Here is a 26592-nt window from a genome sequence, read left to right as displayed (position 1 = left end):
ATATTTTTATGTGAAATGTGAGGTTACTTGCTACAAAATGACACATCTGCTGATTTTGTAAGTTATCTCAATAAATTTTGATATCTTTCCAAAGTTGTAAAGTCCTTTTTGACTCACCCTGTATAGTTGTTTTGATGTTCTCTACCTCATGTATTAATTTGAATGAATAGTTTTGGAACACCCTGTGTAACTTCCACTGATGGTAGGACTCATAACTGGCCACAGGAAATTTAAGAAACAACTACACACTATGGGTACAAAGGAAGAAGGCCCTAAGTGTAGACGTGTGTTGGGGAGGATGAAACCACACAACATTTAGTCTCCCAATGGAAAGCCTTGGGGGGGGGGCAAAAGATACAGAATATTTTGGTTGTTAAAGCCTGAAGAAATTATTTCGTAATAAGTAATGAATAAATGGTTCCTTCTATTCTTCAAAGATATTGTTGGCTTTACTAGAATAACAGAAAATGAAACCGCACAATAACTCAGTTTCAGTGTGGGCAACACTGTGTTAAGAACTCTGTTGTTTTTGTCTTCCTGCATAAATCAAATAAAATAAAATCATATCGATCAATGTAACTTCCATATTTCACATTGTTTAGATCAGAGATAAATTATCATTTTTTTTATTTTACAAATATTAGCAAGTGCCATAAAATGGAAGCGGAGAGGGATAAGATGCTAAAATTTGATCTCTCCCTAGGAAGAACAAAAATGTAGAGCTTCATTCAAATCTGAGATGGTAGGTGAGAAAATGCTTTTTTACTGGTTGGACTGACTGAGAATAATCTATGTATTGAACAAATTAATGCAGCAAAACAAAAAAAATTACTGTTGGAAGTAGGATTCAGTCTGAATATTGCTGTCATGCAGTTGCTTATCAGCTTGTTGACTGTGCCACCAAACTATGAAGTCGCTGTACTAAGTCCCTCAATATTCAGGTATTTCTTAGTTTTGTTCCTCCTTCACTTCACCTCATGTTTTCAAATATTATTTTGTTGCATGAAATCATCGGACTGACACAGAGCAGATTTTTTTGTGCAGTTTTAGACAGTGCAGTACAGTATTTTTATGAGGAATGACTCCCTTAATTACACTCACAGTTACAAGCATTCATTACTTTTATGAACAGTTCTGTGTAGTCTGTAACGTGCTTGACTCTTTTATAATGTTACGAGCTATTCAAATTTTAGCCATCGTCATGTTCTTTGCATCAACTGTACATTTTCTGGGTGGTTGCAGACATGAACAGAAGTTGACATAAACAGTTGTTCTGGAACCAGGTGTTGTGAACAGTGAAAGTAAATAACTGTGAAACGCATCTGTGCAACTGTCGGCTACATCATTTAAAGTTGTCATTGTTATACTTACACACACACACACACACACACACACACACACACACACACACACACACACACCCTTTTTCAGCCATTATAGCAATGCAGTACGTTGGCACCGAGGACAATCAACGAGATAATAAAGCAGGCGAACGTCACAGGTTTCCAGTAAAACTGGCCACCCTCCAGAATTCTAAGTCTGGCTATATGCATGACTTGGCAACATTGTAGAATGCAGAAATGTCTGGTGGAAGCGTTGCCTTGTACTTTTAGAGTGCGGACTTTTGATCAGTGGTAAACATCAGGGAATGTCGACACTGAGTCATGAGTTCAAGACCACAAACTCCCCAGTTTTTTAAAACTGCATTTCAGGTGTGTGCAAAGGTTCCATGTCTGATGGAACCTCAGAGATAATTCATTTCAGTTTCTAACCCACCAGTAATAGCAAAAACTTCTGGGTCAGTTCCACAAAACAGCTACTGGCTGTGTCAAGGACAGAACAGTACATGTTTGAGTATTTTCTCACCCTGCCATGGTCACCAGTTGCAGGCAACGAGCCACACACTACCCGTTGCTTCATGTCAAGTACCATCCAACCAGTTGACATGGTATAGCACTATGACTGTATTTATCAGTTGTCATTTTCTTGTTTGAAGTTCTAATATTTGTCTTGCATGCTTGAAACGTATGAACTTTGTGTAAATGTTGTAAAATAGAGTTGCAAGTGGAAAAAAGCATAGGATTTGTATCATATTGTTCACTATGGGTGTAACAGAGAGGTGAAGGAAGTGGTGCCAGCTCGAATCATCTGTATTGTGTGTGAGGCAAGTGCTTTCGGGCAAAACCCGTCAGAAAAGGATTTCCTTGTTTCAAGAAAGATTGTTCTGGCATTAATGATTTTTAGCATTCAGAAAGCTTTGATAACTAATGTATGTGATGAACTGGGACCATTTAACAATCACATGACATTTGCATTCAAAAAGACAAGGTTCAGAAGTCAGGTTTAGGAGTACTGCATGTTCTAATTCAAATCAAAAAATACTAAACACATGTATATTTCTGCATACTTTCTTGAATGTCATCAATTCTCTCATTGAGCATTCCATACAATAATATTACTGATGACAAATTATAATGTGTTTATGTTAAATTCTTAAGAGAAAATTAATGGCAGAGTCCTAAGATATGTACTTGAACAAAGGATCGTGTCAACATCTTATTTTTCGTCTGATGGCTTAAAAAGTGTGTTGTGCTGTACATACTTCTCCATAGGGGTGTGTGCATCATAGCTGGTATTAGTTGCCAACAACTGAGATACCTTTCAGTCACAGTGTCAAAAAAGTAACTGACAAAACTGCATCACATTTTGCCACTACAAGATAACGCACTCTGCTGATGCTGCCAACGAAAATATCCACAAATAGTTAACTGTTTGGGAAGTCATCCCTCATGCACTTATTCTTCTGATCGTATGCCTTGAATCACATTGAGAAAAAATTGCGAGAATGAATTTCTGAGCAATTTTGAAAAGAAGAATCCAAAGGCAAACTCAGCTTCATCTGCTGGAAAGATACAGCTGTTGTTTTCTTGGTTGTACTTATCTTCTTTGTCATTGATTGGTTGATGATTTTTAACTTTTACAATTGCTGTTAAAAGTTTGTTTTTTCCTTGTTTCAGCGAAGAACTGATGACAAAACTTGTAAGAAGTATAGATCTTTTTGTGATATCATCAGAACTTTCTCTGTATCTCTTCCTGAGGAAGTGGTTGTACCTGCGGTTGAACATTCCACCTGATCCAAATGTGCCAGAAGGAGTATCTCAGCCTTGCCATTATTTTCAAAATATAAGAAAAGGTGAGAAATTCTTATATTTTTAATGCTTTCATACAAAGGGTTAGTTGTGGTTGCATATTTTGCTTTAGGCATCTTATAAGTTACAAATAGAATAGGAAATTTTATTTTGTTTTTAACTCAAGATTTGGTGAAAATTACCACAGAAGTCAAACTTTTCATCAGACTTGTAGGAAATGAGATCTTACTTAGGTAACGCAACAGTAAAATATTCAACACCTATCCACATGTGTCCAGAGTGAAAGCATCTCCATCCATACTGACTTAGGTTTTGCATTTCAGATGATTGCCAGACAAAGTTGTAACTTTGCCTTATTTTGTTGTAAATTTTCTGTTGGTCCACCAAAAAGGTAAAATGTGCTAAAGGTGGTTATGAAGAAAATATTAGCTTTTCATTATTGTTCTATGATTTCATAGATATAGTTGCATTTTGAAATCAGTCCCAACTGCACACAAAAAATGTAAGGTATGAAAACTTGATGTAATTCTATAACATTTGCAGCTTGCTGGCAATACTACAGTTGCATTGCATTTGTTAATTTGATGTAATGAGTCACAAACTTTAATGTAATGAGTTCACAAGCTTTAATGTAGAAGGAATTTAGAAGTAATTGTTACTGGTATTTTCAGTAAGTGTATTATATTAATGATGTCCATAACAGGAATTGGGGATATTGTAAGTCGTCAGGAACTGTGAAAGTAAGGATGTCAGGTTGCACAGTTATGGTCAGTGGAACCACAGTAGTTTTGTACCTTGTTACAGTTACTTTTTTGTTCTTGTAAGTTCCTTTAATAAGTTTTATGAATTTCTCTATACTTCTTGTCCCCTTTTTTATTGCTGAAATATTTTGCCACATTGTAAGTCATGTATCCTTGACTCCTATTTATAGATTTTCATTCCTTGGCCCTGTTCTTATATTATACCCTCATCCCTTGTCTTCTAACACTTGCCATATCATCTGGAGGAGACATCTGATACACAGAACTCCATGTCTTGTGGCTTTATTTCTATAACATGTGGTGACCATTCCTTGGAAAAGTTATGTGTGATACACACTGTATTTGACATTGTTATCACTGAGATGTCAAAAATGTTACAAAATTTTAAAATTGTCTTACAGATCACTTTTCTTAACAGACTGTAGAAGTCTGGAAAAATGCAGAAGTTTGGGGTTGCAAGTTATGTATTGATCAAATCAAACAGTTTTGTATTGAAGGACCTTGTGAGATATTTTCAGCTGGCCTGTATTTTGAATTCTGACTGTGTCAATGACATTTAGAAACTTCAGGAAAAAACATAAATTGAATGCCAAATTTAACAGCAGAATGAGTAACAAAATGTAATTTCTCAATGAAGCACAGTATCTGTGCATTTGAATAATTATGAAGAAAAGAAGATAATAGTAACAAATCATACACAAATTTATAGCATATTATATTGTCACAGTAAATGAATAATAAACATTTGACAAGAAATTTTGACTTGCCAACAAATGTATTTTACTACATGAAAGCAGCCGTCTGAAATGAGAATTTAGAATAATACTGATGAAAATGCAGATACTTGAGTAACGTATGCAGCAGCAGGAATTTCTGTGAGTGAAAGGTAGTCTGTCCATATAATCATTGTATGTATTCCATTCAGGAAATACTGTTATTGTGATTAGCTTTTTGTTTACTAAATGGGAAAGCCCTATTACCTTACCTGATGAAATTGAATATTTAAAAGATAAATGATGTACATTGTCATCCAGTACATACAACATAGAAAAATAATATTTATGCATACCCTTAACAGCAGTATAGTTTGTGGTATCCCATATTATGCAAACAGCCTTTCACAAGAGTAATAGCCACTGGTGATCGACAAGTCTTCCATGCTCAAACTTAAAGCTTTTTAATTGGCAAATTTGTATAGTCTGCAGAAAGTGTGATGACTGTATAGTTGAGCTTGCTGTGATTGCAACCCACTGAAATGAATGGCAAAATAGGAAAATTATTTTCTTATTTGCTCCAGCCTTTTTGGTTTTAAATGGTTCTTACCAGTCATGTTCAACACTTCCCTCTTTTCTATCCATTTTTTAAAACTTTATTTGTGTACAGTACAGTGTTAATATGAGATTATCTCATGACAAGTTGCTATTGTTACTGTGTTTGCTTTCACTTTGCATCTAATACTTCAATGAAAGTTAGTACTTTTTTTAAAAAAAATCTTTTTGTATGGTCACATATTTTGTGATAATGTGCCAGTGATGCAGAATACAAAATAAATTAAGTTTGACTCATTTTTGGGTGATAAAGGACATACGAAACAGCTCCCATAACAAAACCACTGTAGTAATCTTTACCTAGTGCTATTGTAGCTGATTGTAAGTAAAACAGAATTGTGTTAATTGCAAAATTTATTAGAAACATAATAATAATTCCATGTGGTTGAACAGGCTGGTGCAAGTCTTGCAATTGGATGCCACTTTGGTGATTTGCGGGTTCATAACCTGTCCCAGTAACCCTACCAGAGAAAGGGGATCTGCAGTTTAATGTGAACCATGTGTTGTTCCTGGCAAATTTTCACTTAATTGAAATGTAAAGACTAGGCTAAAGGCAGATTGAAATATTTGATTCCACAGCTTTTTCGTTTCCAGCAGCACATTTTCACCAATGTACCACTGGGTCAGACAGAAAGATAATTAAAGATGAAACTAAATCTTTAAAAAATACCTGTATCTCGGACTGTAGGGTACACAGTTGTGTTCTATCAAGCTATGTTAGAATTTTCTGTATCTGTCTGTGGACAGTCTCCCATAGATTGTTGCCCAGTCTGATCAAAAAAAGAATTTTTTTTAAAAAAATGCAGGTGAGGTAAACTTAAAACAGAAAGGAGGCACTGGAACTGGAAGCAAGATCTTGTAGAAGTATTTTAGTCCATTTTCGTGCATTACTATAGGCATAAATAAATGTCTGCTCCACAGTGGGCTGGACCTCAAAAACAGAAACATAAGTGAACACATAGCTAAGCTCTCATACAACAGATGAAGTCAGTTTTGTGTGTGTGTGTGTGTGTGTGTGTGTGTGTGTGTGTGTGTGTGTGTGTGTGTGTATCAGTATTTGTTACTCTCTCAGCTCCATTGCACAAATGCTTAGCTACAATTTCATCTTGTTTATCTCTCTCTCTCTCTCTCTCTCTCTCACTCACTTAGTGCCTTTTAGTGTATGGTGAATGGTTAGCTTTACTCCTTCCTTTGATAGACTAAAAATGATAAATGGCTAAAGTAAATCTGAAAGAAACACTGTATTCAGAGGAAAAAGGTGGAGAAAAATCAGGGAACTAAAAATTTAGAAGAAAAGCTTGTTCTGGGAAAGAAGATTCATTTAACATCACTGCAATAAAAACAAATATAAATTATCAGAAGAAACATTGGAGGAGGGGCTGCTAAATGAAAAGCATTCAAGATCCTGTCGTTTGGGGTGGGGGAGATGAGGCAAACAGAAGAAAAAAATTAATGTATTTCACAGCGTATTTCAAAATTTACAGGGAGTTTCAATAGTTCAGTCTGTGAAATGGGCTAGAAATAGCCTTGGTGTCTTGTAACCAGAAAATGAAATTTCACATTATTTACTCAATTAGCCATGTATGTGATACATATGAAATTATACAGGGTGATTCAAAAAGAATACCACAACTTTAAAAATGTGTATTTAATGAAATAAACATAATATAACCTTCTGTTATACATCATTACAAAGAGTATTTAAAAAGGTTTTTTTTCACTCAAAAACAAGATCAGAGATGTTCAATATGGTCCCCTCCAGACACACGAGCAACATCAACCCGATACTCCAACTCGTTCCACACTCTCTGTAGCATATCAGGCGTAACAGTTTGGATAGCTGCTGTTATTTCTCGTTTCAAATCATCAATGGTGGCTGGGAGAGGTGGCCGAAACACCATATCCTTAACATACCCCCATAAGAAAAAATCGCAGGGGGTAAGATCAGGGCTTCTTGGAGGCCAGTGATGAAGTGCTCTGTCACGGGCTGCCTGGAGGCCGATCCATCGCCTCGGGTAGTTGACGTTCAGGTTTCATAACTAACCTTTTTCGTAGGACTCTCCATACAGTTGATTGTGGAATTTGCAGCTCTCTGCTATCTCTGCGAGTCGATTTTCCTGGGCTGCGAACAAATGCTTGCTGGATGCGTGCTACATTTTCATCACTCATTCTCGGCCGTCCAGAACTTTTCCCTTTGCACAAACACCCATTCTCTGTAAACTGTTTATACCAACGTTTAATACACCACCTATCAGGAGGTTTAACACCATACTTCGTTGGAAATGCACGCTGAACAACTGTCGTCGATTCACTTCTGCCGTACTCAATAACACAAAAAGCTTTCTGTTGAGCGGTCGCCATCTTAGCATCAACTGACGCTGACGCCTAGTCAACAGCACCTCAAGCAAACAAATGTACAACTAAATGAAACTTTATAGCTCCCTTAATTCGCCGACAGATAGTGCTTAGCTCTGCCTTTTGTCGTTGCAGAGTTTTAAATTCCTAAAGTTGTGGTATTCTTTTTGAATCACCCTGTATATACACTTTGATTTCTCTACAATAAATGTGTTTTAATGTTTTCTTTAGTTATGAAAAATATCTTCCTTACTAGGTTTGTTACCCTTTCTGTTGACTGAGGAGGGGAAGAAATATGTGGAAACATTCCAATCATTGAGGTTGCAACATATTATTACTCATTATGCAGATCTTGGAATACTTGCAAATGATAATATAATTCCACAAAACTGGTTAACACCATTTTACCGCATTCAGTGGAGTAATGTCTTGCGCATCAACCAAGGACTGGATAAAGGGTGAGGCAACATTATTGCTATTGTGAAATATCTGTATTCTCTAGTATCTCATGCCATATCAGGCATTATTACAAAATAGAAATAATGGTTGTGTTTTGCTCATTTAAACTCTGTGGAAAAATAACAGTATGCTTCTCACATGAAAGTAATGACTTTTTCTCATAACTTCTATGAAGTAGCATAACCGGAAATGTCCAGTATTAATTAGACCATGCAAGTTGCTTATAAACCATTGCCCTATGAAGTAAAGTTCAGGAAACAAGGAAATAGAACTATAAAGCAAAGCAGTGTTCATGTGATTATTGATTTCAAATTTCCCATCAAAATATAAATTGCCATTGCAGTCTGTCAAGATGATTATGATAATAATAACTATTATCATCATCCTCATCCTCATCATCATCATAATCATCATCTCGAAAGATAGAAATGGCAATTTATATTTTGCATTCCCTTTGCTTCAAGGTGTTCAGAGTTTTTATGCTGATTATTGTTGCATGTGGTGAAGTCCTGGAAAAATACTTGGCTGTGTTGTTACTTATATACATGAATACTGATTCTCTTATCCTGCAGGGAACAAGTGTTAATGAATAAAATTGTGAGATATTTCTTCCCGTAGCTTCCCTATATCACTGTACTCTTTCCCTGGCCAAGTAATTTTGCGCAAAGAGGGCACTGAATCTCACATATCTGTAGGTGTTTTTAGCAATATTTATCATTTTTAATGAGTTCTTATCTCATTTCACATAGTGACGCCATCTCTTGTCAACAGCGCTACCTGTGACAGACAAGACATGTAGTTTTGTACTCTAGTAAACATAATTTCTTAACTATATGAGAGAAGGAAAGTTGCTACTCACCATATAGCGATGCTGAGTCATGATAGGCACAATAAAAAGATTCACACAATCATAGCTTTTGGCCATTAAGGCCTTTGTCAGCAGTACACACACACACACACACACACACACACACACACACACACACACACACACACACACATGCGCGCACACACACACACACACACACACACACACACACACACACACACACAAGTGCAACTTGCACACATGTCTGCAGTCTCAGAGAGCTGAAACTACACTGTGAGCAGCAGCACCAGTGCATGATGGGAGTGGCAACTGGGTTGGGGGTAAGGAGGAGGCTGGGGCGGGGAGGAGGGGGGATAGTATGGTGGGAGTGGCGGACAGTGAAGTGTTGCAGTTTAGATGGAGGGTAGGAGAGAAGGTGCGGAGGGGGCAGGGGGTAAGTAGCGGAAAGGAGAGAAATAAAAATAATAGAAATTAAAAGACTGGGTGTGGTGGTGAAATGATGGCTGTGTAGTGCTGGAATGGGAACAGGGAGGGGGCGGGATGGGTGAGGACAGTGACTAACGAAGGTTGAGGCCAGGGGGGTTACGGGAATGTTGGATGTATTCCCTGCAATACCCTGGATATCCATGTAAAAGTTTCACAAAAGAAGACTGCAATGATATAGGTTTTCCCGGCAATAGTATTGACAGAGATCCTTAATATTATATAAAGTATTATCTGGTAAAGATAGTGTCAGCATCAAACCATACCAAAACTGAGTTTGTATCTATTCTTGGTCAGGTTAGACCAAAAAATTATAAAATAAAAATAAAAAGCCACGACTCACTCAAGAAATAAAGGTATCTATAGGACAAAAAAGAAACTATCTTTCAGTCAAGAATAGCTCTAATGTCAGTACTGTAGCTCTACTCAAGAAATGCTGAAGAATATTGAACAAATTGACCCACACATCATAGCATACACTTTATGATAGGATGAGCGCCACATCAGCCAAGAAAATTAAGATCATAAGTAATACATACATTCCTGGAAATGGAAAAAAGAACACATTGACACCGGTGTGTCAGACCCACCATACTTGCTCTGGACACTGCGAGAGGGCTGTACAAGCAATGATCACACGCACGGCACAGCGGACACACCAGGAACCGCGGTGTTGGCCGTCGAATGGCGCTAGCTGCGCAGCATTTGTGCACCGCCGCCGTCAGTGTCAGCCAGTTTGCCGTGGCATACGGCTCCATCGCAGTCTTTAACACTGGTAGCATGCCGCGACAGCGTGGACGTGAACCGTATGTGCAGTTGACGGACTTTGAGCGAGGGCGTATAGTGGGCATGCGGGAGGCCGGGTGGACGTACCGCCGAATTGCTCAACACGTGGGGCGTGAGGTCTCCACAGTACATCGATGTTGTCGCCAGTGGTCGGCGGAAGGTGCACGTGCCCGTCGACCTGGGACCGGACCGCAGCGACGCACGGATGCACGCCAAGACCGTAGGATCCTACGCAGTGCTGTAGGGGACCGCACCGCCAGTTCCCAGCAAATTAGGGACACTGTTGCTCCTGGGGTAGCGGCGAGTACCATTCGCAACCGTCTCCATGAAGCTGGGCTACGGTCCCGCACACCGTTAGGCCGTCTTCCGCTCACGCCCCAACATCGTGCAGCCCGCCTCCAGTGGTGTCGCGACAGGCGTGAATGGAGGGACGAATGGAGACGTGTCGTCTTCAGCGATGAGAGTCGCTTCTGCCTTGGTGCCAATGATGGTCGTATGCGTGTTTGGCGCCGTGCAGGTGAGCGCCACAATCAGGACTGCATACGACCGAGGCACACAGGGCCAACACCCGGCATCATGGTGTGGGGAGCGATCTCCTACACTGGCCGTACACCACTGGTGATCGTCGAGGGGACACTGAATGGTGCACGGTACATCCAAACCGTCATCGAACCCATCGTTCTACCATTCCTAGACCAGCAAGGGAACTTGCTGTTCCAACAGGACAATGCACGTCCGCATGTATCCTGTGCCACCCAACATGCTCTAGAAGGTGTAAGTCAACTACCCTGGTCAGCAAGATCTCCGGATCTGTCCCCCATTGAGCATGTTTGGGACTGGATGAAGCGTCGTCTCACGCGGTCTGCATGTCCGGCACGAACGCTGGTCCAACTGAGGCGCCAGGTGGAAATGGCATGGCAAGCCGTTCCACAGGACTACATCCAGCATCTCTACGATCGTCTCCATGGGAGAATAGCAGCCTGCATTGCTGCAAAAGGTGGATATACACTGTACTAGTGCCGACATTGTGCATGCTCTGTTGCCTGTGTCTATGTGCCTGTGGTTCTGTCAGTGTGATCATGTGATGTATCTGACCCCAGGAATGTGTCAATAAAGTTTCCCCTTCCTGGGACAATGAATTCACGGTGTTCTTATTTCAATTTCCAGGAGTGTATAATGAAGGGGGAGATTGGTAAAATTTAAGATGAAGAGGAGCAGACAACTTTAACAGTAGATGATACTTTATTAACAGATATGTGTAGTGTTGCAAAACTCTTCAACAAGCACTTTACTTTGGTAACTGATAAAATGTAGTTGTCAGGTTCAGGAATACCTGAGACCAGACTTTACAAATAACTTCAGTAAAATGAAAATCCCTTTCAACACTGGAAGAATTAATGACTATCATAAAAAATATTGTGTTCATTATTATAGAGTGTTGTTCTGAATTTATTAACATTCTATATTATCTGCATGACTAATAATTTATCATTGGAACCCATTGCCTGTTTGCCTGAAGTATACTGTAGTTAAGCCACTGTATATCAGGGACAAAGAAATACTATCAAACTGCTGTCATGCTTCACTTGTATGAGCATCTTCCAACATGTTATAAAAATTAAGTATTAACTTTGACTACTAATTAAATATTTGACCATAAATAAATATTGTTGAAATCACAGTTTGGCTTTCTAAAGAGTTATGTTATTGAGAAGGCTATTTACGTATGTAGTGATAATGCATTTTATTAGGCAATAAATTAGAGGTTACTGGTATATTATATGATGTGTCAAAGACTGTGCAAGTTGCAACAGCCTTGTTATGGCATCATGGGGAGTGTGCAGATGGCTCAAGTCATATCTGCCAGGGTGGGTGGGGGGGGCAATAACCAAGATTTCTGTCCTAAGCTATCAGTTTGCATCCCAGTGGGAACTAATTGTATGAGATAATACACAAGATTCCGTTTTAAGGCCTTTGTTTTTTCTCAAATATAACAATAATCTTTCAACAGTGTCAGTAACAGATGCTAAGTTTGTTTTCTCTACAAATTAAAAAAAAAAAGTGATAAACAACAAATCAAATGTGGCTTTAGAAAGAGCTATTGATGAAATGTTTGCTTGACAGTTGACTGTCAGTAAAATAAAAATAAAGTGACCCTCAAAATATGTGTACTCCTACTCCCAATGTGGTGTAATATGTGGTAATGGTTAGGGCATAAATTTGTGCCATCACCAGACCGATTTCAGAGTTAATTATTAGTGTTAATAAATGTGCAAATTGATCATTTTATCTGCACCCACAGTTTGAGGACATCAGTTTCACTCAAAGTTGTAGGAGTGTTTTATTCAAGTTTAAGACTGTATTCATGTGTCACACAAAACTTGAAATGTGTACTGCACTCAAGGTAAGTTACATTTATATGCACTGTGAATCAGTATGAAGTGTGTAACAGGAGATTACTTTTTATTGTACTGTACATTAAGGTTTCTTCTCACGCAATACTCAGATGGTTCCGTCCTGGAAGCTGGTTCTTGGAATTTTGCAAGTAGATTTTATGTGGCATACTGCATGTTTCTTATTGTGTGTCTTGTCCATAGCAGCTTGACTGTCACGTCATCAGCAAGGACAGTGTCTAGTATCTCAGTCATGTAGCAGGTTGAACAGTTCCATTTGCCATGGGAATGGAAACACATTCTCTTTAGCACAGCAGCCAACTGTTTAAGATTTTCCTACATTTCTGGTATATACTTCCCATTAGTCAAACATACTTGTTTGATCCACTGCCCATGACACACGTAACACTGAATAAAGAAAATTTTGCCCATTGTAATTTGCCAGTTTGAAAGTGAGGTATTAGACTGCCAGACCAGAGCTAATATATGGTATTTTTAAAATGATCAGATAACCTTCTTTTATGACAGTGAATCCACATCCCCAGTAGGACACTTGTTCAGACTGCAAAAAACATAATACACCCATTAACAAGTGGTATTAGTGATTAGCGATTGTTGTTGTGCTGGAGCAAAGGTGCTTATGTTCCCATGACTAGTGGAATTTTTTTGACCTGCCATATGACTCTGATACTAGACATTGTACTTGGTGATATGTGACAGCTGAGCGACAATAGACAAGACATACAATATCAGTACATTTTATCATGACCAAACTGTGGGTGCCTAATGTAGGAGACATTCTATGCTTAAGATTAGGCAGGGACTACTCTACCCATGTGCCCTAGTGCCAAGGCTGTACTGCGAATATCTCAATTAGGGTACAACTACGACCACTAGAGCCTTAACAGTCTGTTAACAATGTGGCGTTGTTGCAGTCTATCGTGAGTTGTAATAGTATATAGATGGTCAATCTATAACAAATCGCACATCAGTTTTATGTTGGACAACTACAGTGAATAGTGTGCAGGAATAACACCGTCAGTAAGTCTCTGCATGATCTTTAATTCCCCTGATTTTACTAACGTAGATCATGAAATGTATCTATGAAACAGTAATAAGTTGTCTGAACTGTTTAAAAATGTATGTTCATGAAATTTTAACAGTAAATCTTTACATGATACACAGTATTTAGTGCAGTTTCTTTCACTGCACATGGATGACTGTCTGAATTATGATCCCATTGCTTACAAAATAAGCCAGTGATGAGATGCTATTGTTCTTCTCTCCAATCTGGTAGCAGTCAAAGGTAGATGAGCATTGAGAACTGGTTGAATAAGGCGTTTGTAAATCCTGTTTGTTGTCTTCAGATATTATTTGCAGCATTCCTTTTGTGAAAGAACATTCATTCTTATGTCAACAACTTGTGCAATAAAGTTTTGCATGGAAGTAGCTACAAGAATTCCCTCAGTGTATTATTTGTTACTGTTTGTTCACTTCAGTTCATTTGCAGTCTTTCTGATTTCAGTCAGCATTGAAAACATTTTCTTCTTCTTTTTTTCCAGTGGCTGACAATTATAAGTCCATTGTTTCTTATCAAGCCATTTTCATTTCTTGAGTTTTATGTTGTTTTCTTATCAACTCCTCCAGTGATAATAAATGTATGTTTCATCAATATCTTCCCTCTCTGAAATGTGGTTAAACTGATAAATATTAAAAATAAAAATTTAGGAAACTGTTGCTTATTCCAAAGGTTCTATACTGAAATTGTGTTTGGAGGCCTTATACATCTTAATATACTTTGAAAATAACATTTTTGTCCACAGACCAGAGGAGATGAACAACCAAGAATTTTGGGGAAGCTGCATGCGTCTTGGACGCGTTGTGCCAGAGCCTAACAGTATGTGGCGGTGGATGGACTTCAACAATGGACTAGATCTTGTGTGGTCGTGTGATGCCTTGTCTGTTAAAGTTAAAAGGTCACATGAGACAGACAGTACATTTCTGTTGAGCCAGGCACCGAGGCGGCACTTCATGGTTAGGTTAGTACACAGGCTATGAATGTATGAGTATACTTCTAGATTTTACTCATATAATGTTGATTTGGAAACAATTTGCAGATATTGTGCTAATATCAGTTGTCACATGATAGACACACACATTCCCAGAAGATTGTCATTCTTGTGCACTGTGAAGCAAATTAAGACTTCAGAGTACAGTTTTGGGATAATTCACCTTCATATATAAATTTCCGTCCGCAGCTGGAGGTTTTGCAGTCGCGTTCTCGCTTCCTGAGCACGGGGTCCCGGATTCGATTCACGGCGGGGTCAGGGATTTTCACCTGCCTCGAGAAGACTGGGTGTTTGTGTTGTCCTCATCATTTCATAATCATTCTTGAAAGTGGCGAGATTGGACTGGGCAAAGGTTGGGAATTTGTACGGGTGCTGATAACCGCACAGTTGAGTGCCCCACAAACCAATCATCATCATCATCATCATATATATAAATTTCCTTCCTCTTTTTTGTAACAATATTGCATAAAATAAATACGTAGTCATGATAGAACAGATTTATTGTTTTTGTACATGGCTTTTGCAAGTGACTTCATGTTATTTAACCAACTATCTTTTACCTAACTGTTTTACACATCTTTGGAGGTCTCAAAAAGAATAATTGTGTTACTCATATATTATTTTAGCAATTGCATCATGTCATAACATGTAGATATGTAGTGGCCATTTCCTTGTTATTAAATTGTGTGTAACTGTTTTCTTCAGTTGAAGGTTTGGTTAGATTTTACTATCTCGTATAAAGAATTGGGCTGGTGACACATTTTTACCAGGCTACTATGGTTCATGATGATCCACTCTTTCTTAAGCATGGAAAGGAAGGGTAACAAGGTCATATTCATATGGAATAGGCAAAAATTGGTTGATACTTGCTTCTAGGAAACCGTATATAAAGTATATAGCTTTAATGATATGATAACTGTCTGGGAATATATTTTGTGCACTGTGAATTAAAATCCGACATGATAACTGTCTGGGAATATATTTTGTGCACTGTGAATTAAAATCCGACATGTAATATGTAGCGCCGGCCGGTGTGGCCATGCGGTTCTAGGCGCTTCAGTCTGGAACCGCGTGACCGCTACGGTCGCAGGTTCGAATCCTGCCTCGGGCATGGATGTGTGTGATGTCGTTAGGTTAGTTAGATTTAAGTAGTTCTAAGTTCTAGGGGACTGATGACCACAGATGTTAAGTCCCATAGTGCTCAGAGCCATTTGAACAATTTTTTTGTAATATGTAGCCATTTTCCCACAGAATTCTTGGCCACACCTGGGTATTATTTAACAACAGAACATTAAATAATGAAACTAAATAATTAATTATACAATGTGTAATACAGAAAACCCCCCCATGAACCATGGACCTTGCCGTTGGTGGGGAGGCTTGCGTGCCTCAGCGATACAGATGGCCGTACCGTAGGTGCAACCACAACGGAGGGGTATCTGTTGAGAGGCCAGACAAACATGTGGTTCCTGAAGAGGGGCAGCAGCCTTTTCAGTAGTTGCAGGGGCAACAGTCTGGATGATTGACTGATCTGGCCTTGTAACATTAACCAAAACGGCCTTGCTGTGCTGGTACTGCGAACGGCTGAAAGCAAGGGGAAACTACAGCCGTAATTTTTCCCGAGGACATGCAGCTTTACTGTGTGATTAAATGATGATGGCGTCCTCTTGGGTAAAATATTCCGGAGGTAAAATAGTCCCCCATTCGGATCTCCGGGCGGGGACTACTCAAGAGGACGTCGTTATCAGGAGAAAGAAAACTGGCGTTCTACGGATCGGAGCGTGGAATGTCAGATCACTTAATCGGGCAGGTAGGTTAGAAAATTTAAAAAGGGAAATGGATAGGTTAAAGTTAGATATAGTGGGAATTAGTGAAGTTCGGTGGCAGGAGGAACAAGACTTTTGGTCAGGTGATTACAGGGTTATAAATACAAAATCAAATAGGGGTAATGCAGGAGTAGGTTTAATAATGAATAAAAAAATAGGAGTGCGGGTTAGCTACTACAAACAGCATAGTGAACGCATTATTGTGGCCAAGATAGACACAAAGCCCATGCCTACTACAGTAGTACAAGTTTATATGCCAACTAGCTCTGCAGATGATGAAGAAATAGATGAAATGTATGACGAGATAAAAGAAATTATTCAGGTAGTGAAGGGAGACGAAAATTTAATAGTCATGGGTGACTGGAATTCGTCAGTAGGAAAAGGGAGAGAAGGAAACATAGTAGGTGAATATGGATTGGGGGGAAGGAATGAAAGAGGAAGCCGCCTTGTAGAATTTTGCACAGAGCATAACTTAATCATAGCTAACACTTGGTTCAAGAATCATGAAAGGAGGCTGTATACATGGAAGAAGCCAGGAGATACTGACAGGTTTCAGATAGATTATATAATGGTAAGACAGAGATTTAGGAACCAGGTTTTAAATTGTAAGACATTTCCTGGGGCAGATGTGGATTCTGACCACAATCTATTGGTTATGAACTGCAGATTGAAACTGAAGAAACTGCAAAAAGGTGGGAATTTAAGGAGATGGGACCTGGATAAACTGAAAGAACCAGAGGTTGTAGAGAGTTTCAGGGAGAGCATAAGGGAACAATTGACAGGAATGGGGGAAAGAAATACAGTAGAAGAAGAATGGGTAGCTCTGAGGGATGAAGTGGTGAAGGCAGCAGACGATCAAGTAGGTAAAAAGACGAGGGCTAATAGAAATCCTTGGGTAACAGAAGAAATATTGAATTTAATTGATGAAAGGAGAAAATATAAAAATGCAGTAAATGAAGCAGGCAAAAAGGAATACAAACGTCTCAAAAATGAGATCGACAGGAAGTGCAAAATGGCTAAGCAGGGATGGCTAGAGGACAAATGTCACGATGTAGAGGCTTGTCTCACTAGGGGTAAGATAGATACTGCCTACAGGAAAATTAAAGAGACCTTTGGAGAGAAGAGAACCACTTGTATGAATATCAAGAGCTCAGATGGAAACCCAGTTCTAAGCAAAGAAGGGAAGGTAGAAAGGTGGAAGGAGTATATAGAGGGTTTATACAAGGGTGATGTACTTGAGGACAATATTATGGAAATGGAAGAGGATGTAGATGAAGACGAAATGGGAGATAAGATACTGCGTGAAGAGTTTGACAGAGCACTGAAAGACCTGAGTCGAAACAAGGCCCCAGGAGTAGACAACATTCCATTAGAACTACTGATGGCCTTGGGAGAGCCAGTCATGACAAAACTCTACCATCTGGTGAGCAAGATGTATGAGACAGGCGAAATACCCACAGACTTCAAGAAGAATATAATAATTCCAATCCCAAAGAAAGCAGGTGTTGACAGATGTGAAAATTACCGAACTATCAGTTTAATAAGTCACAGCTGCAAAATACACTCCTGGAAATTGAAATAAGAACACCGTGAATTCATTGTCCCAGGAAGGGGAAACTTTATTGACACATTCCTGGGGTCAGATACATCACATGATCACACTGACAGAACCACAGGCACATAGACACAGGCAACAGAGCATGCACAATGTCGGCACTAGTACAGTGTATATCCACCTTTCGCAGCAATGCAGGCTGCTATTCTCCCATGGAGACGATCGTAGAGATGCTGGATGTAGTCCTGTGGAACAGCTTGCCATGCCATTTCCACCTGGCGCCTCAGTTGGACCAGCGTTCGTGCTGGACGTGCAGACCGCGTGAGACGACGCTTCATCCAGTCCCAAACATGCTCAATGGGGGACAGATCCGGAGATCTTGCTGGCCAGGGTAGTTGACTTACACCTTCTAGAGCACGTTGGGTGGCACGGGATACATGCGGACGTGCATTGTCCTGTTGGAACAGCAAGTTCCCTTGCCGGTCTAGGAATGGTAGAACGATGGGTTCGATGACGGTTTGGATGTACCGTGCACTATTCAGTGTCCCTTCGACGATCACCAGTGGTGTACGGCCAGTGTAGGAGATCGCTCCCCACACCATGATGCCGGGTGTTGGCCCTGTGTGCCTCGGTCGTATGCAGTCCTGATTGTGGCGCTCACCTGCACGGCGCCAAACACGCATACGACCATCATTGGCACCAAGGCAGAAGCGACTCTCATCGCTGAAGACGACACGTCTCCATTCGTCCCTCCATTCACGCCTGTTGCGACACCACTGGAGGCGGGCTGCACGATGTTGGGGCGTGAGCGGAAGACGGCCTAACGGTGTGCGGGACCGTAGCCCAGCTTCATGGAGACGGTTGCGAATGGTCCTCGCCGATACCCCAGGAGCAACAGTGTCCCTAATTTGCTGGGAAGTGGCGGTGCGGTCCCCTACGGCACTGCATAGGATCCTACGGTCTTGGCGTGCATCCGTGCGTCGCTGCGGTCCGGTCCCAGGTCGACGGGCACGTGCACCTTCCGCCGACCACTGGCGACAACATCGATGTACTGTGGAGACCTCACGCCCCACGTGTTGAGCAATTCGGCGGTACGTCCACCTGGCCTCCCGCATGCCCACTATACGGCCTCGCTCAAAGTCCGTCAACTGCACATACGGTTCACGTCCACGCTGTCGCGGCATGCTACCAGTGTTAAAGACTGCGATGGAGCTCCGTATGCCACGGCAAACTGGCTGACACTGACGGCGGCGGTGCACAAATGCTGCGCAGCTAGCGCCATTCGACGGCCAACACCGCGGTTCCTGGTGTGTCCGCTGTGCCGTGGGTGTGATCATTGCTTGTACAGCCCTCTCGCAGTGTCCGGAGCAAGTATGGTGGGTCTGACACACCGGTGTCAATGTGTTCTTTTTTCCATTTCCAGGAGTGTACTAACGCGAATTCTTTACAGACGAATGGAAAAACTGGTAGAAGCTGACCTCGGGGAAGATCAGTTTGGATTCCGTAGGAATGTTGGAACACGTGAGGCAATACTGACCTTACGACTTATCTTGGAAGAAAGATTAAGAAAAGGCAAACCTACATTTCTAGCATTTGTAGACTTAGAGAAAGCTTTTGACAATGTTGACTGGAATACTCTCTTTCAAATTCTGAAGGTGGCAGGGGTAAAATACAGGGAGCGAAAGGCTATTTACAATTTGTACAGAAACCAGATGGCAGTTATAAGAGTCGAGGGGCATGAAAGGGAAGCAGTGGTTGGGAAAGGAGTGAGACAGGGTTGTAGCCTCTCCCCGATGTTATTCAATCTGTATATTGAGCAAGCAGTAAAGGAAACAAAAGAAAAATTCGGAGTAGGTATTAAAATTCATGGAGAAGAAGTAAAAACTTTGAGGTTCGCCGATGACATTGTAATTCTGTCAGAGACAGCAAAGGACTTGGAAGAGCTGTTGAACGGAATGGACAGTGTCTTGAAAGGAGGATATAAGATGAACATCAACAAAAGCAAAACGAGGATAATGGAATGTGGTCAAATTAAGTCGGGTGATGCTGAGGGAATTAGACTAGGAAATGAGACACTTAAAGTAGTAAAGGAGTTTTGCTATTTAGGGAGTAAAATAACCGATGATGGTCGAAGTAGAGAGGATATAAAATGTAGACTGGCAATGGCAAGGAAAGCGTTTCTCAAGAAGAGAAATTTGTTAACATCGAGTATAGATTTAAGTGTCAGGAAGTCGTTTCTGAAAGTATTTGTATGGAGTGTAGCCATGTATGGAAGTGAGACATGGACGATAACTAGTTTGGACAAGAAGAGAATAGAAGCTTTCGAAATGTGGTGCTACAGAAGAATGCTGAAGATAAGGTGGGTAGATCACGTAACTAATGAGGAGGTATTGAATAGGATTGGAGAGAAGAGAAGTTTGTGGCACAACTTGACTAGAAGAAGGGATCGGTTGGTAGGACATGTTTTGAGGCATCAAGGGAACACAAATTTAGCATTGGAGGGTAGCGTGGAGGGTAAAAATCGTAGAGGGAGACCAAGAGATGAATACACTAAGCAGATTCAGAAGGATGTAGGTTGCAGTAGGTACTGGGAGATGAAGAAGCTTGCACAGGATAGAGTAGCATGGAGAGCTGCATCAAACCAGTCTCAGGACTGAAGACCGCAACAACAACAATACAGAAAAACAAGATTTACTGTACTGGGCACCAAATTGGAAACATTTGGAGCAGGAATGATAACATTATGGAATGCTAATTATGAGCTGCAACCAACAGTGCACGAAATATAGAAATAAAAAAAAGGCACAAAATTTGGGGAGCGGGGGTGTCTCTTTGCTTAGTAAGTATTTATTTATCGGATATGGTAAGAGTGCAATCAGAATGTTAAAGTAGTATTTATAAAGAGCACCCTTCTTTTAAATCATGAGAATGGGAGTAGGCATACAAATGTAAAATACATTTTCAACGTTTGTAGAATTATCTTGACTTTTCAAGAACAGCTAAAAGAGCAGTGAAGCTCTTTGTTAGAGTTTTGACCACCTGACATAATATGATGCAAATTGTTTCCATTTAGATATCAATGAGAGCAATACATAAAAATCTGATTAATGAATATGAAATTAAAGTGTGCATGTGACAATGAGTTGAAGGGCTCTTAGATTCTGGTGTTCCTTTATCCATGGCGATAGGAGATACAACAAGAAAAAAGAGACAAGAGATTTTTACTGTCTTCATTTTCCCATCTCTTTCATCTAGACCACTCCTGTCAAAGTCTATGTTTCTTTCTGTATAATGATCCCAAAACATCACTATATGCTACCACATATGCACCAACTGCACATTTACTAACCAGAGATGCTTCATAGCTTGCTTGCTGTCATCAAGTTTCATCCCTTTTATATTTCTTGTTCTCTCCTCCAAGCCTGTTAGTTTATTTAAACATTTTTCTTTTATAAGAAAAAAACAATAAGAATTAGTTTCCTTTTTATTGTTGAAATGTATTATTAGTCTTTAAATTATTTGCACTAGTTTTCTTCTTATACTTAATCTTATTTTCACGTCTATTGCTCCCTCCACCTTTCACACACTCAGGTCACAAACTGCTGCTTCCTATCAGACATCTTTTAGCAAGTAGTACACGGTTTACATCACCACCTAAAAACAGATATCCTTCTGCCTCAGAATACTACGGTTCACAAAGACCATTGCTGCAGCCAGAAACGCCTCAGACCTAGTCTTGCCAATGTATTTTACTTGCCACATACCCAGAAATGACCAAACACTAAATTTTTCATGAACAAAGACAGTGGTTTGTACCCAGACAGTTATTTAGGGATCTATATTGTAATGTGGATTCTGAACTAAGGTGTAAACTGCCATTTTTCTTGCATACAAAGAATTCACAGAGTTTAAAGCAGAAAAAAATGATATGTAAATAAAACCATCCATTTGACAGTCAACCTGTGGATATGTACAAATAGTCTGATAATTTTCCACTTAGCCACAGAGTCGACAGAACTCAAACAGATATTCAACAATGCATGTAACCCATCGACTCCATGAATAATTGGAAATTTTTGTTCCATCCTTAGTGACCTACTGTTAAGCAGCCGCCAAAATTCAAGAAAGTTACATTTGTCAGATGCCTAGGTTTCTTTACCCATCTTTTGCTGTGTATACATTCACTCCAGAAACTAAAACCATTTCAAAATCTACATGGAATATTCTTTCACTCATATTGTGCACTACCCAACTCCGGAAGTCAGCATAAATAATGGCACTGGAATAAAATGAGGCAGAAGATGTTGAGATTCTAGGAATGAGGATAGTATGTATTTGCCTTTAATCTGTATCATAAAAAGGTCATCAGTGAAGTGTAAATATGTAAAACTGCAACCAGTCACTTTTTTGAAATAGTTGTTTATTCATTCCATGAATCAGTTTTCGAACATTTTCAGACTCGTCTTCAGATGGTTTTCCAGAAGTTACATAGCTGTTTAGCTGTTTCAGTCATAATGCTGACTGCTGGCTCTGTAACAAAAAGATGGAACATGCTTTAATGCATCACCATGAGCATTGTTTATCTGTTGATTTGGATCCAGAATTTAGTTTTGTACTTACTGTGCCTGCGTGTGTGGCTTTTGTTGTTCATATACAAATGTCTGCTTCCATTGTGATGGCTGGTTGGTAACACATCACTCACTTTTAAACAATTTGTGTGCATACACACAGTGATAATGAAACTTTGCCAACATCCAGCATGTGCTAGGACAACTGTTTACTGGTTACAAAGATCTTGACACAAAGATTTGGCGTAGGTCTACTTTGCTCAGAGATATTATTTGTTTTTGTTAGCATGAAGATAAGTTTGGGTTCTGGAGAAATGCAGTAACATGTGAAGCAGTACTGAACCTACAAGTTGTATTAGATGACAGGATGAATAAAGAACAAACCTACATTTATAGCTTTTGTAGATTTAGAGAAAGCTTTTGATAACGTTGTCTGAAACTTGTGAAGGCAGCAGGGATAAAATACAGAAAGTAAAAGTTTATTTACATACTTGTATGGAAACCAAATGGAAGTTATAAGAATTGAGGGACATGAAAGGCAAACAGTAGTTGAGAAGGGGGCAAGGAGTGTTTGAGAAGGGAGTGAGACAGGGTTGTAGCCTATCCCCAATGTTATTCAATCTGTACATTGAGAAAGTCTCAAAGGAAACTGAGCAAACATTTGGAAAGGAAATTAAAGTCAAGGGAGAAGGCCAAGGTTTGATGACTATATTGTAGTTCAGTCAGAGAACAGCCAAGAACTTGGAAGAGTAGTGGAATGCAATGGATCGCATCGTAAAAAGAGATTTTAAGAGGAACATCAACAAAAGTAAAACAGAAGTGTGATATTGTGTAGTCAGATTAAATCAGGTGGATCTGAGGGAATTTGATTATGAAATGACACACTAAAAGCCTTCAGTGAGTACAGTAAAACTTTGTTTATATGTTTTTCAATGGACTATGGAAAAAGTATGAGTGTGAAAAATGTATACTATCAAATTAATTGGTAAATACATATGAAAAATCCAGTAAATAAAAAGTTAAATTTGAAAAAAATGTTATATAGGCTTACTAGGTACCATACTCAAAGATATAATGAAAAATGTTAACCTTGAAAATGACACCAGAAATGTTTAAAGCTATTTATAATGCACTGAAGGAGGAATATGTGAAGGAAAATAAATTTAATACATACTGGAGTCATGAAACATTTTTATTTCCACAGAAGTTGTAGATTTTCTCCATTATATTCTCGGTGGTAAATCCTGGCTGTACTTCATGGCTAATAGCATCTGCAATTTTTTTATAGCTCTCACTTTTATTCTATTTTGGTATTCGGGATGTTGGAAGCTACACAGTGCTTCATCTGCCTTGAATATTTCTATCAATTTCGATATATATGCGACGCACCATGTAAATTTGGGAGTCAATATTGATAAACATTGTGTGTCAGACAGCTGCAGCAATGCTAGCACTCCAAGCGGTTGATTTCTCCATGTGAGTAAACATAAGATGAACGCTTCCTTTGATCAAATCTAAGACAAGGCGCTAGATTTGATAAAAGAAAATTTGACCAATGCCTAACTTTGACAAAGTTCCTTATTACACTATCAAATTTTACTATAGTCTAATATCGGACTTACCAATCGACTTCCCAGCGACCCACTCTGAAACACTGCATCATATCCTGTGCGCAATGAGGATATTTCACAAAAAAAAAAAGTGTAAGTGAGGAAAACATATAGTGAAAAATGTATAAATGGAGTTTTACTGTATTGCTGCTTTGGTGGAAGCAAAGAGGATGTAACATGCAGAATGCAGACCATCAATATCAAGAAAAGCATTTCTGAAAAAGAGGAATTTGTTAACATCTAATATAAATTTAAGCATTAGTGTCTTTTCTTAAGATATTAGTCTGGAGTGTAGCCCTTGTACAGAATTGAAATGTGGATGATAAGCAGTTCAGACAAGAAGAGAATATAAGCCTTAGAAATTTAGTGCTATAGAAGAATGCTGAAGATTAGATTTGTTGATGGAGTAACTAATGAGGAGGTACTAAATCAAATTGGAGAAAACAGTGGCAAAACTTAACTAAAAGAAGGGATTGGGAAACACTCTGAGACGTCAAAAAAATTGCTAATAGTGGGATGAGTGGGGGGGGGGGGGGGGGGATTGTAGGGGAAGATGTAGGAGTGAGTGCAGTAAGCATGTTCAGATTTATGTAGATTGCAGTAGTTATTCAGAGATGAAGAGGTTTGCACAGGATAGAACAGCGTGAAGAATGGCATGAAATGTCTTCAGGCTGAAGAAGAAGAAGACAACAACAACAACAACCACCAACAACAAACATGAATAATTCTTCTACATGGTTCGTAAACACATTAACACAACATGGTGCTTCGTGAATGTTCAGATACGTGTTCTGAAGATGTCCAAAGATCTAGTCTTAGGACGACAGTAGTTTGTCATATTTATGAGTCAAGAGGAAGTAAATTCTGGATCAGAAGAGCACTAATAAAAATATTGTTTCTTGGCAGCAAGGCCTTGGGACTGGGAATTTGATGACATGATCTGAGAGAAGTAGAGAGTGTGGAGGTTATGGATCAGGAGCAATTGAAAGTTTGTGAAGTTGGCCCCAGCTGTGTGTCAGAGAACTAGACAGAACAAATTGGCTGGAAAATAATGACAAGCACTACCAGTTCCAACTGGTGATGAGTCTTGAGCTCTCCTTTATTCAGTCAAAACAAAACAGTTTTCTGTTGAATGGGAACATATTAATTACAAAGCAAAGAGGAAATTAAAGTTGATGAAATCTCAGAAGAGAAAAAGAGAACACTAATTCTGGTGAATGATTTATTACACAAGAGACCACTATGAATTCTACAATCTACATATCATTAGCAAAATTGTGGCATGCTGTTCATAGTAAATGTCATAATATTGATTGGCAACACCATGGTGTGTTGTGTGCACCACGACCAAATAGTGGATAGAATTGGAAGGAAAATCAGCATTGGCTGTATTTTGTTGTTTTATTGTCAGCAAAATCGATTTTCGGTCACTTAGTGATCATCCTCAGTGCTAGAAGTTAAAAATATCACATAACGATCAGAGAGTATAAAACAGAAAATCACAACTACACCTGCATATGAACATAACAGTTGGTAGGGACATATCTGTCATACACAATTAAAATTGGTAGGCACTGGTATGAAGCTATAACCACAAGCTTAGAGTGATCACATAAACTGAGGCCGCTGTTTACATGCATCTGTACAGCAGACCTTGGTGTGACAGGGCTTGGAATGTCCTCTATGTGACATGTGTCACGTGAAGACTTAATATTACTGGTTTTGCAAGATATTAACACAAAATACCTCTTGTGCATTTGTGACTCATGAAGTAATTTAAATTTAAAATGTATGTAAAAAAACATAGCAGACGAAGGGGGAAGGAAACATCTAAAATACACTGGTGTATTGTTTTTTAAAAAACCAACTTACAAAACATAAGACCGGTCAATAATAAGTTGTCAGAGTGCAAGATAAGTAAAAGAGAAAAAGAAAAGGAAAAAGAATAATATATGAATAACAACCAACTTGGTTTTTTAAAAAACAATACGCCAGTGTATTTTAGATGTTTCCTTCCCCCTTCGTCTGCTATGTTTTTTACGTACATTTTAAATTTGAATTATTTCGTAAGTCACAAATGCACAAGAGGTATTTTGTGTTAATATCTTGAAAAACCAGTAATATTAAGACTTCACGTGACTCATGTCACATAGGGGGCGTTACAAACCCTGTCACACCAAGGTCTGCTGTACAGATGCATGTAAACAGCGGCCTCAGTTTATGTAATCGCTCTAAGCTTGTGGTTATAGCTTCATACCAGTGCCTACCAATTTTAATTGTATACGAGAGGTATGTTCCTACCAACTGTTATGTTCATACGCAGGTTTAGTTTTGATTTTCGGTTTTATACTCTCTGATCGTTATGTGAAATTTTTAACTTCAAGCACTGAGGATGGTCACTAAGTGACCGAAAATCGATTT

The 26592-nt window shown here is 39.3% G+C and overlaps 1 protein-coding gene across 3 annotated transcripts in view; it reads left to right on the top strand.

The window, feature by feature from the left end:
• LOC126249698 (protein germ cell-less) overlaps positions 1-26592 on the top strand; it is a 123724-nt gene that overhangs the window by 79934 nt on the left and 17198 nt on the right. For all 3 annotated transcript variants that reach the window (XM_049951386.1, XM_049951394.1, XM_049951379.1), the window contains exons 6-8: positions 3018-3193; positions 7850-8051; positions 14367-14582. In XM_049951386.1, the coding sequence (XP_049807343.1) occupies positions 3018-3193; positions 7850-8051; positions 14367-14582 (594 nt within the window). The remainder of the gene's footprint in view (positions 1-3017; positions 3194-7849; positions 8052-14366; positions 14583-26592) is intronic.

This window comes from Schistocerca nitens, chromosome 1 (genome assembly GCF_023898315.1).
Source record: "Schistocerca nitens isolate TAMUIC-IGC-003100 chromosome 1, iqSchNite1.1, whole genome shotgun sequence".
Lineage (NCBI taxonomy): Eukaryota > Metazoa > Arthropoda > Insecta > Orthoptera > Acrididae > Schistocerca > Schistocerca nitens.
This window is presented reverse-complemented; position numbering and strand designations above follow the sequence as displayed.